General features: G+C 39.7%; 1 protein-coding gene across 1 annotated transcript in view; it reads left to right on the forward strand.

The window, feature by feature from the left end:
• The window catches only part of LOC139152239 (protein eyes shut homolog), a 116,625-nt gene continuing 102,822 nt past the window's right edge, over window positions 1–13,803 (forward strand). The window contains exons 1-3 of the mRNA XM_070725381.1: window positions 1–193; window positions 5,499–5,730; window positions 12,979–13,049. Coding sequence (XP_070581482.1) covers window positions 1–193; window positions 5,499–5,730; window positions 12,979–13,049 — 496 coding nt within the window. The remainder of the gene's footprint in view (window positions 194–5,498; window positions 5,731–12,978; window positions 13,050–13,803) is intronic.

A 13,803-nucleotide genomic window follows, 5' to 3' on the forward strand; every position in this document is an offset into this window, starting at 1 on the left:
ATGGCAACCAGCATCATCCTCCTCACACTAGCAACCTTTTTAAGAACATCATGGACATACCCAACCGGCGCTCCGACCTCCGCGTGCCAAACCATGGTACCCGGTCATGTCGGTGTACTGCCCCAAAGCACGACCAGTCCGTATGTCATTTCAACCAGTGCGTTGTCATATCAACCCGGCGAAGAGCTAACAGGTATGTCGTCTGATTTCAACGTATCGTCGCTGTGCGGCATGTTTTTCATTTTTTTTCTCAAGATATTTATTCGATATTTCGGATGTCATTTTATCTGTAAATTCCAATTTTAATGGCCACACCCTGACGCACGGGGCGAAGGAGCCGCCGCGCTCGAGTCATAAATCTTGAGCGTTACGAGTGATTTGGCACCAATAGCTTTCACCAGACCTCAACCTTAAAAAAGCTCGGTCAAAATGGAGGTCGCCATTTATGTAAAGAAAAACAAGAGAGAAGCGATATGGATGGAAACGCAACTTAAATTCGAAAGCTACGTCAAAAAACAAAGCCTGATGTCGTAACGGAGCCCTGTAATATTAAATGATCATATTGGGCGTGTGTCCCTCGTGTAAAGATGCCAGCCTCCCTTACAAAGATGTCCCTTTCTCAAGTTACGTAATGCTGTGTGTTTTCCTGTACTATCCAGTTAATGCAGTTTACGGTCCCACTGCAGAACACACAAAATGATTCATTTCTCTGAGACATTAAATCACCTATTTCAACCTGGCATTTCACTCAGACTGGTTAAATGTGATTCCCCGACGCCTAGTAGCCTTTGTTTTGTAAATGAGCGACGCTATACAAGATTGCCATTGAAGCGTGTATCGATCTTGGCGAGAATACAAGACCGCTTTTTGTCGAATGTAAAATTTGGAATCCAGTACGAGGTTACACCTCGCCCCCTGAGATCCGCCAATGGTTTGCCAATCTCGCCATGTTCCATTTCACTTCTCCTCTGTGACCTTTGACTCACGATGTTATTAATTGCTATATTAGCAGTAATTAGCAGGTACATAACACCAGCACAACCAACATGAAGACAAGGGCTTCATACCACCTGTAACACATTCACAAGTCGCATGTTTAGAAAATTCTCGCCCTCAACGCGCCCTCGCAGACGCCTGCTTTCGATGTTAACAAATGAAAAGCAACTTGATCAAACATCAGAACTGAGTAAAACCAAAAAGCGGATCTGTTAGCAGAAAGCGTGTCTTCGGTTCGAAACTAATTTGCCACCGACGATCGAACTCGATTGGATTTAATTGGTTTACTACCTAACACGGATATTTAAAAATGAGAATGAATCGTTACGTCGATACTAATAATAGCCACTTCCCTGTATAGATAGAGACTTTGAGTAACATTGTGTCCGGGGTGTTATTATTTGAATAGACGTTCTAAATTTACCTTGTCTATGCTGAGCACGGTCCCCGTGTGCTGAGATTTTGCCCCAAACCCTTTTCGTTATAAAATTCACATTTTGCCGTATATAATACACCCAACTCCCCGGGGGGAGGAGAAACGTCCTCGCGTATGACACCTGTTGTACGTTGCCCCCAGCTTGAAGCTCGTGCAGAAGACTTGCACGGTGGAGATGTTTTAACCCGCTGGTCGGTGTTTAATAGTTGCGCTTGCCAATGTGCAAGTAAATCCCGTGGCACGGATTTAAGCCAGGGCACATTAGCATTACGAAACAAGCCCGTTGGCCTTGAAGCGATCACAATCTTACTGAATCATCTATAGAAAGCATTGAAGGCTGTGGTATTGGTAATCCGGAATTGTTGGTCACAAACGTCAATTTGACGAAAGAAGCTAGGGGCGGCCAACTTACAGCCTTCTTTCCCTTATCCCGACTTCATTTCACGTTTGCCTGGTATCACATTAATCATTGACTTTATTCTTCCATTTTGAATATTAAATCAGTGAAAAAACGACCACATGGGAGTTATAGGTGGCAAAATAGGCATTCCTGATTTAATGATATGCAAATCGCTGAAGGGCTGAATTCCGTGAAGAATGTGACAGCCTTCGAGGTGAGCGCAAGATTTGAAAATATTGTAAAGACTAGTTGGTCTGTACATGGACAGAAAATGAACGAGGTTGTCGAACTCTGTCATTACCTACAGTAATTTTGCTTAAATCTCCTCGATTAAAAAAGAAAAGAAAATCTCAGTGTCCATTATTGTTCATGCACCCGGCTGTTCGGTGTTCACTTTCTACCGGTGGGGTATTATAAAAACAGCTTTTTAAAAGAGCCAAGGTTGATACGGATGCGTGATCAAGCCAACGTAGCAGACAGAAAAGAAACTCACTGACCTCGGCCTGAAGTTGAATCGTAAAAATGGAAATAAAATGCTTTATATTTACTATAAGCAAATGAAAACCTCACTCCGGCACTATAGGCGTTGTCATAAGGTTGCACACATAAAAGCGAGAGTTGCCTAACGCGAGCAACACCAAACAAAAGAGCTCGTTTATGAATCACTTGAAATACTGTTTCGCCGAATACGTAACAACAACCTCAGCCCAGTGTGTCAGGTGTCGCACCTGTGAAATAAATACATCAGCAACGAACAAGTCCCCTCGCTGAGGTCAGCTCAAACACGGTTGAGTTGTCTCGTTTCATACACAACATGCAAAGTTTACGAAGGTAACAAGTATTTATCCAAGAGAAACCTGAGTGCCTCTCTTCTGATCCTACCGCACCCTACTTGACACAGTGTCGGGGCGCGTCTGTAAGACAAGGATCCAATAAAGATGTCATAAAAAGCAGATCAACGCGCATGACGCAGTTAACCTGGAAGTCGGGCATTTGAGTTCCACCCACAGACCAGTGGCAGCCTCTCATTAAATTTTATGCTGATGCCATTCATTATCACAGATTATCTGCGTATGAGCCACTTTTCAAATCTCAATGACGGGGTTCTCGTATTGGGGTCTTTTGCAAGCTTGTCAACCCACTCTAGGTTCATTCGTTGTGGTGGCCATGACGTGACAGCCTTCACGAAAGCTACACATTCGTCGCAACCACTAGGGCGAAAAGATCGCGATGGTCTAGAAGAACCAGGTGAATGGAGGAAGAAGACATACATTTCATTATATTGTCTGCTCAGTTTGTGATGACCCTTGACCTTACCCCCGATGAAAGAACAAAGGGCCCGCACGTTAGCGTTAGCGATCCGTGTCCAAAAGTATCCACTGGACCTGAACGATAAGCAAACTAACTCACCACACTGGACAAATGAAAAATAGGAACACAAAGTCACTACGCTATATCATATCGTGCCCATTGTTTCTGTAAAACCCTAAAACCGTTGTACCCTTGCTTTCAGAAAAATGTTGCCACTTTAATGTAGGTGGCATGGCTCTTACACAAACTAGAGGTGTAAGCGCTTAAATAATGTCTGTATATCTAACATTACTTTTCAACACAGCCCTGGTAAAAAGCGGAGGATACTTCCTATAACATAACTTTCAGAAATAAAACCTGGTACAACCAGTCTGAAGGTTACAAAAAAGAACAAATGCTGGCAAAATTTCACCCAGAAAAGTATTTTGGGCAGGTGGTTTCGAAATAGGGCAGGTAGGGTTACCGGAGGGACATTTTTCTTGACCTAATCGTGAAGCGCAGAAAATCCGAAGCATTCGCGCCGAGGTGCAATAAATATTTAAAGAAGATGGGGTTTGCTGCTCGACTAATCCAATTATACTCATATTCGTTCCTGAGTTCACCTTTCGATTCATTTGATATAATATCTATATAGAAACGACCAATTCTCTAAATCCCCTACAAAACCCACCACTTATGGTCGATTATGAAATGCGATGACATGCTTACAATCGATTGAAAGGGTAGAAGGTGCGTTACGTCGACCGCGGATGATGACGTTTTAAACACGTGTTACTTTCATATTAATAACAAAAGCCATGGTTTTCGAGATGAAAACCATAGCATTACTCTAATGCATCGGCTGACATTTCAGAGTGCTATTATGTGCTAATTAGACCGATATCGGGCTGTGAATGAGTCGACTTCTATAGCGAAATAGCAAACTCGATTGAGAAATGATACCTGGGGGATTTAATTATGTATTTAAAAATGGATTTGGTCCAGATACTGTGGTTAATTTTTAAGATTTCTGAAAGCCTTGCGACCGTGATGCAATTATAAAATACAATTGGTGTATGTTGAGTCAGATCGCTGTATTACTATGTTCGTTCAATTTTTCAACTGCATCGCAACACCTCTGCGGACTGCATCCCTACGAGGCGTACTACGTCATGCATCACGTGTTTCTAATAGACCATGTAACTGAAAATAATATTATAGCTTGATCAAACATACAATACTGCATAAACCTGTGAACCAGGGCAAAGCCAAGCACGGACGATATAGTGTACGATTCCGGATTAAACTCGCAACTCGCTGTACAATATTCCCAAGTACTTGAAACGGGGTGTCAACGGAAATCGTTACCATGGCGACGGAAGAAATACTAAATACAATTTATAAATGCAATGTCCTACGAGGCAGGTGCTGTCAAACAGAAATGACAGCAGCCAATTTCGCTGTAACTGTGTTTACATTCGAGATTTAAATATTAAAATCTCATTGCGCCTCCTGAAATAATCTTGGTTTTGAAGGCGGCCCTGAGGAAATATTGTCGTTATGTTTACATTTATGCATGTGACATCTTTATGAGTCTAGCGAAATGAAAATCTAATGGACGCGCGCTACTTGTATTTTATGATGTAGACTGTGTCTTTTTTTTAATTTTAAAACACTGCGATGCCTGTGCAGGTTTCTTGTCTATATATAGAAGCCCTAGAGTAAGACACTGGCTTTCGAAAGATTCTGAAAATGTGGAAATTACTCTGGAAATTTAGATTCATTTCACAAGATTGGCGGTCTGGAAAATAGGGCATAGTCTGGGACCATAATTGCATAAATGCACACGTCATATCACACGATAAAATAACGAGATTAGCAATTCAGGCACAGTGTAAAACGTGTATTTGAGAGGGAATTAAGGAAAAGGCCTGAGTGTTATAAAGCTGATGGCTCTATCAAGCAGAATGGGAATTTGAATTCGAAAAGAGGACGTTAAACTCCCCATGGGCTCTCGTGTTTTTGCAGCAAGCGCTAACGTCACTTCCGGTTCTTCATCGAGCCCTTTATGACAACTTGTATGCATACATACATACATACATACATACATACATACATACATACATACATACATACATACATACATACATACATAGTACTCATACATACATACATACATACATACATACATACATACATACATACATACATACATACATACATACATACATACATACATACATACATACATACATACATACAGACAGACAGACTCATAAGTTCATGCCAAGTACCTGGCTTTTGTAAACGTTACGTGTAAATGATTGTATATTATAGAGTGATTTCGTTCACAAATATAATTCCATTTTATTTCAGTATTTATCGTCGGGGCTGAATTTAATGGCATTCTGATACAAGCCCGCCGAGCGGGCAGCACAGACTCGACTCCCGTGGGTACGTGGATCAACCCACCGGCGAACACCAAGCAACTGAGCTGTTCCAATAACGCCGACTCCATCACCCATTCCAATGGATACGTTGCCAAACCAAACCCGACAGCATTCACGTGGGTAGCACCTTCTGTCAGTGTCGGATCAATAGAGTTCGTGTGAGTATTTCATTCACAACTAGCTAGATATCAGTGTCTATTATATTTTCAACATTTCTCAAAGAGTAGGATATGGAATACCATATGCTGACACGTCACGCAACCATTTCTTGAACAAAACGCCTTGATTTAGCTCCACATTGAAAACTGTTTACAAACCATTACAGCCGTTGTTCTCAATTGAAGGGAACAGCTGTTCAGCTTTTCCTATACTTGTGTGCCAGTCACTGCACTGTGATCGTATCGATTTGTGGATATAGCTGCTACCATCCATTCAGAGAGAGAGAGAGAGAGAGAGAGAGAGAGAGAGAGAGAGAGAGAGAGAGAGAGAGAGAGAAATATGCAATCGTGTTTGTTCATGATTGCATGATTGTATAAAAGTAATTTGTCAATGGACAATGAATATCAACATATAAATTCAATACCTATACTTGAGCGTGTTCAAGACCTCACTGACAAGTTAATACGTGAGAACCTCATCCATGTACATAACAACACTGAAATTGTCACAGGTTTATACGTAATCAGATAATCATCAAACAAACCCATTACAGGCAATATGAATTGGACACAAAATGTATTGTTTGGACATTTTACTGCCTTTTGTTGGCTTACGAATGATGGCTTTAAAACCTGTTAGGCTAGTTTGAATTCTGAGTCTGCGCAAAGACAGTTTAGTTAGCGAGATTTAACCCTGACTACAACTACTGCAGATGACAATATAATCACAGAGCAGCATTTACACAACACTGTCGCATACAGCTCCCGAGGTTGACCTAGCATGCATTTGTTCAAATTATGATGAAGTTAGTAAGAGCACTACTTTTGAGGCAATTTAATTGAAGGTTAAATGGATAATGGGCGTAGTCGTGTACAACATTCTAGTCTCATTTTCCCTGAACTATGTTAAAATACAAAATATTTGCCTTGCAAATACAGCGCGTTTTGTACAATAGACAGTGTTATTGTTCAAAGCCGAATTCTAGCCCATACTTAAAATCAACTGTCAACACTAACATTGGACTTTACACGGTGACACATACAGACTGTGTTGGCAAGTTGAATACTGGGTACTTCCATGTGATATTGGATACAAGCAAGAAACTTTATTTTACAAACACATTGAAACAAAAAAAAACGACACAAAAGACACGAAAAAGTTGCGTTCACTGCCAATGGATCTTTGAAAAGAAATTCGGTGTTTTCTCCTTATTTATGGTCGTTCAATGACCGAATAGTTCCGATGGGAGATTGGGCCTTGGGGCTTTCCACTTCACTTTCAAGCAGTTTGTGGGCGTATCCACAACTCAATTCCACTGTCTGGCAACAGAATTATGCTTCTGTCGGCTCTGTTTACTTTCACCTGCTTGCAGTGCGAAGTATTCTCAACCAACATTCACCTTTGTACCGTGCCCTTCCCCAGCATTTAATGATTGCTAATGTACAAACTCGTGGTATGATGAAACCAAAAACGGTGAAAATTTTGAAGAAGGGACCATAACGGTGCATGGTTTTCCAGACGATACGTTAAGCATGCGTTTCGAGAAATTTCGTTGATGACATCAACCGGATTTCAAACCTGCAAGAGATTCACCACACTTGCAATTGTGTACGCCCAAGGTAAAAATAAAGTCCCTTTAGAGCGTATTTGAAATGGTTTGTTTCATGCTTTGACCGTCCCCTTTTTCCTCTACCTCCTGTGAGCGCCAAGGCTGAGATGATACAATGCAGTAAACACGTCGTCCTTACTTTATGCTGCCAGTGGTCTATTGCCTTTTATACATTTTCCAGTGACACAATCGCATGACCCTGGACACAGGTGAAAGATACTAAATTCGACAGGTTTTAATCTTCGAGCTAGGTTTGCTGCATTCAAACCAAACCTTTGGTTGCGCGGCACACAGAGTAATACCTACAGCCATTTCATCGCCCCAGAGAAGGCAACGTTGATTTTGTAAGAGCATCTTTCTGCAGCAAGGAACTATTCACGTCAAATATCTCAAAATGCATCTCTCGTTTGTTGTTACCTACTTCACGTAATGAATGTACCTAGTACATGCTGCAAAATTGAGAAAAGGTACAAAGTACGCGATGTTGAGAGCATCGCAATTTTAGTGATCAACTTCCCTCCACACACATGTGTGGAAAGACTGTGGACAAAATTATCCCTTTTTCTGACTGTTGTCAACACTCGAAAACGCACAGTATAAATGGCAGTCAAATTGCAGTCGTCAAAATCTTTCTGTTAGTATAGCTTGTTTCGCTATTACTTCACTGCAGAGACGATGCTATTCGATAGAATTTCTTTTTTAAAGAAAGAAAGACTAACTGATGTTTGTATTCAAACTGTTTTATTCCATATTCCATTTCATAGTTACACCATATCGAGACCTTACATAAACTAATTTAATGTAGTCGATTATTGTTTTATGTGCAAGGAAAGCAGAACTTTTAGAATGATCTGATATAATGACACACACACACACAAACACACACACACGCATATATATATATATATATATATATATATATATATATATATATATATATATATATATATATATATATATATATATATCAGTCTTCCAAGGTCAACTCCTGACCTCTTTGTTGGTGTTGTCGATGTTTTACAAAGGACAGTTGGCCTTTCTTGTGAGAAATAAACACATATCAAGTAGTGTACAGGTACAGAGGGCGTTCCTTCAAAGGCGAGTGTAATGTATCTGGATAAAACAGTCACGAAAATTCGAATATTAAGTCAGCCATTGAAAACATGCCGAGCATTTCAAACACGCATAGAATCTGTTTGTTCAGAGGCCTAGAAATATTACTCTCTTTAAATTTGCCTCCTTTTGAAAGCCACACCTTCCCACTCATCTAGAGCGCTGTTTTCCTGTGTAGATATATGTCCATCTTGTTTTCAAACTCTTTTAAGTCGCTTTGTTTAAAAGTTCCATCACAGAAGACTCATTTTTTCTCAACCATATGGCACACTCGAGCAGACGCGAGAAAAAGCATTTATATAAACATGTATTAATTACATGATGAGTCATACATTCATCTGTACAAGGCCTCAAACTTTTCTTCATGGACGCGAAATTTTAGCCATGCATATACGGATGTCACAAAGGATCAAAGTCGATCTCAACACCTCCAGCAGCTGGGTTGAAACGTTTTGAGATACATCGGAGAGCAGAAAGCATGCTGCGGTTCAAACAACTAATAATTTACAGTAAAGATATCGGCAGTGAAAGTTCGTGTTTTGTGGTGTTTATGCCCTCGCACAAAGAGAGATTGGTCGAACCTACTTCAGATGTTACGGCGTATTTGACTCCGTTTTCATGCGCCATTGTACAAACATGGTTAGTTACTCAAATTTTTACTTTCTCTCGGTTACCAAGCCCATAAATTCGGCTTAATGTCTCCCCAAGCTTGTCATAAAGCTCCGGCACCCATTCATTTTCCCTTCTCAAGCATCCTTGACCATTAGACAGGTGGGAATGAAACGCCTAGGAATGTAATACTTTTTATTAGCTATAGCAAGAATGACGAGAGTAGTTGCGCCGTTGTTTTGGATGCAAAACGTGCTTGAATTGAAAGTGATGTCGATTGGAGAGTAGAATGCAATTTCGTTTATAAGATAAGAATACCAAAGACAAGAAAATAGCATCCAATTACATACATACATACATACATACATACATACATACATACATACATACATACATACATACATACATACATACATACATACATACATACATACATACATACATACATACATACATACATACATACATACATACATACATACATACATACATACATACATACATACATAATACATACATACATACATACATACATACATACATACATACATACATGCATACATACATACATACATACATACATACATACATACATACAAGCTCTCTCTCTCTCTCTCTCTCTCTCTCTCTCTCTCTCTCTCTCTCTCTCTCTCTCTCTCTCTCTCTCTCTCTCTCGTTCGTGTTCAGGATTAATTTCTTTCTGCCTTGAGCTGGTAACATTCTCTTGTAGAGAGGCAGGCTTGTTGAAAGGTATCGCAATCCGGCGAACGAAACAGTCTTATGAGTGATACCCAGCAGGACACATTCAATCGTGATACGCATCGTTATATTTTTGGTTAGGGAGAAACGCAGCGGCTTTTCTACTCACGTGCACCGACATAGTTTTCGTCTCCTTTGATCATCTATTTATAGTACTAGTATACACAGGGACAATCTGCTTCGGGTAGACAGTGATACAATTAAAAGATATTTTCAGCTCAGAATTCGCGTATTCCTTATTAAAAAACGTTGGCTGTGGGTCTTACCAAGGATTTGATACTGTATCTCTGCTTTTGGCGCCTACATGTATGCCACCTTAGCTTTTATAAAATTATGGGGCGATTTTCCGCTTCATCACGTCACCAAGAACGGGATACATGAGACAATACTCAGATGATCAGACAAGCTACTTGTCTACGGTACTTACCATGACTGTAAGCCTTACACGTTCCAAGCAATTGTCATTTCAAATGATTGGCAATTACAAGCAATAGAGTTGTCTGTGAGTTAAACGTGCTTAACACCTACCAGCAAAGCAACCAAGCAAGCAACAAACCAACCGAACTACCTGCTTGACAGCAAACCCAGTTGGTTCCAATACATCATGTGTATACACACATCTGTACAGTCTCTACATCGTGACAATCTCAAAATTTTGTATCACGATTTGCATTCTTGTATTTCACTGCTGAACCAATATATTCTTTTGTATGTATGTATGTATGTATGTATGTATGTATGTATGTATGTATGTATGTATGTATGTATGTATGTATGTATGTATGTATGTATGTATGTATGTATGTATGTATGTATGTATGTATGTATGTATGTATGTATGTATGTATGTATGTATGTATGTATGTATGTATGTATGTATGTATGTATGTATGTATGTATGTATGTATGTATGTATGTATGTATGTATGTATGTACGTAAGTTCTGTGTTTGTAAACAGTATCGATTGAACTGGAGCACTTGTTGCTGCCTCCAAAACAAAGATATTGTACACAATATGGATAGCCATCCATTCTGAAATCACTGCTTCAGGCAACGCAATGGTTTCTCTCTAGAGAATCATTTAAACAAACACAACCATTTCATTTATTTTCGTATAGCCAGTAAAATTTTAGCAGACTACATTCCACGGCGCCCGCAAAAAAGGATGTGTTACATTTCTGACCAGTGGTGCACAATATAAGCTATGTGAATCACTGTGAGATACAAACAAGCAAGGGCACATTAACTGTTCATAATTGTTCTGATGAAGCGAAAGAAAGAGAAAAAATAATGAGCTTTATCAAACAATGATTTTCATTCTATGAAATAATATCACGTCATAAACAGGTTTATCAGAACAATGCAAGCAATTTAAAAATACTCTTTGTTAATTCCGGAATCAAAAACTTTCTTTTCGGTTTGTTGGTTTGTTGCGGTTTGAAGATAATAGGGATCCAGTATTAGCTTATGCGCTCGGTGTCACCCCACCCATGACTGAGTACATAACTTCTCTTTTAGTCAGTGGACTGAGTAACTCGTGCTCATATTTTTGCGGGGATTGCCGACAAGAACGTCATCAGTTTATGTGTACATTCCGCTGTTTTCATCATGGCGTTGCTCTCATCATTTCGTTGCCCACCTGTGTTGTGTTTCCCACGCAAGGGACTGTTCAGTTTTCACTCACTGCCTTGAGCGGCAAGATCGGTGGCCATTTTAATTTCAGATCCGAAAAGAAGCATTCCTCCTCTTGTTACTTGCCACAGTAGTGCAGTCGTGGCATTCGTCATGGCCAAAAAAACAGAACGTTTAAATGATGCACCAGGCAATCTGAATCTTTAAACTGAAGAGAAAGACAGCCTTGCTTTTATATATTTCAGTATCTTGTTTGACATTCACAAGTCAAATATATAACAGATCAAACAGTCATTTTTTCCCGACACCAAGCCTGTCTTATCAAATACTTTTATTCTGGTTTTGTTTTAATTTTTGTTGCTGAAAACTACACAAAATATTTTAGAAGGATTCATGTTGTATTGCATAGAATAATTTTCTAAGCTGGGAAAAACTCTGCTTTTTACAACTCAGCAACGTTACTATCACTATTGAACTGTGAGTGACCCATATAGATGAAATCTGACGTCAAGAATACTGTTGCTAAACAACTCGTAATAATCTTACATGTAGTCACGCATAATTTTATAATTGAAATTAACCCCAGTGTATATTTCAGTGAAGAGAATGATATCGCGCCACTAGTGCTTATGAAAATAAATTCCAAATTAGTTGATTATGAAAGGCATTGCTTCTGAATTCCCCTAATGAGTGCTCCAGAAACGGCCATAATTTGATATATTAAAACGCTATGTCTGAAAATTCCATCAATCCTACTTTGCATTGAATTACTAGTATACAATTACTAGTATACAATTGCGAGTTCGAGCACCAAGGCCACTGGAAGTGCCAATCAGTGACCATCGTTGCCGATTACTCCTAATAGCACGCCACCACACGGTGAAAACTTCAATGTTTGTAACACCCGCCCTCAGTTCTCTCATGAAAATTTGTAGAATACGCCTCGGGGACAGATATTCGGAATCTCACCCTTTTTCACTACTTTTCTGATAAACCTCGCAATGGGCTACTTTCGGGGCTCGTGGGGAAAACCAAGTTTTCACCGCCGTAGATCTGTAAAAATCGAAAATTCGATTTCCCCATAGACTTATGGGATGGCGGCTATTTTGAATTTTAAGTGTCGGTAAATGTGGTGTGAGTTCTATCTCTGGTACCGAACTTTGCACAGTGACCCCTGATTTGTACATTTTTTTATTTTTATTTTTGATTGATTTCCGAAAGGGAGTGGTTAAGTTTGTCTTGGGAACATTTGAGCAAAATCTTAAGTCTGTAAAATTTAAAGATGCATACCACAACGACCATGCATATTTCGAGGAAACCTTAGAAGCTGACAACCTTTTAAAAAAAGAATTCAAGTTGCGAGGCTGCCCATGTTTTGATGAAGGGAGACTCAGAGAGTGACGCGGGAATCGTAATATCGGTTTGACTTACGACATTAATTTCTATGAATCTCTATGTTCAGATTCCTGCGGCTCCAGATTCTGAACAGAAGTTAACTGAAGTACATGTTCTGTTTTCTTTCAGAGCTACCGTTGCGCAAAATCACGATGTCTACTGGCTCAATGTCAGGTCTCTTAGCGTGTCCAGCGCATCAGGTAAGGTCACACCACAGAAAGCAACAGTTACTGCTCAAAATTTGTCGCGGCGACAGCGCCCTCACTGGGAAACCAGTGCAATGTTCGGCAGCAGCCAGCCAGTCCACCACTGCAGTATCGGCTTGCAATTGTATAGCAAACGATTATAAAATTGTCTGTGCATTGTCATAATCATCTTGATATTCACGTTTTCATTGCATTTCGTTCACTTTTTTTTCAAACGCTTTTATTTCATGAACTCGAATATCAACAGCTGAAGTCGATCCGTGCATCAGCAGCCCATGTGTCAACGGCGGGAATTGTTTCATCAGTCAGACCGATAACTCATACGTCTGCATTTGCCCTAGTGGGTTTTCCGGAAGAAACTGCCAATTCGCAGATGGTGGGTGCTTATAATCAAAGTTAAAAGTTCATTTAAAGTACTCGGAAAAAATATAAACATTGTGGTAAAATGTAAAGAAAGGAATGTTAGAAAATGGGAAGCCATGCGATGCATTTTTTTAATTTATTTCAGATCCTCGGCAAAACATAATACAGCGATGCATTTTTTTGGTTGATGCAAATGAAGTCTTTACAATATCTGTGTTTTACAAAGCAATGAGAACAAAATTTAGGTTTGCAACCTAAGCAGTTGATAACCTTTCAAGGGTAAACTAGTAGCTCCGTTATGATTTCTTTCGCTGATTATCAGAAACTGCCGCGGAAAATCAGCACAAATCTGTTGTAGTGATAAAGGAATTGTCAATAAAGGACC

Source organism: Ptychodera flava, chromosome 15 (assembly GCF_041260155.1).
Source record: "Ptychodera flava strain L36383 chromosome 15, AS_Pfla_20210202, whole genome shotgun sequence".
Classification (NCBI taxonomy): Eukaryota; Metazoa; Hemichordata; class Enteropneusta; family Ptychoderidae; genus Ptychodera; species Ptychodera flava.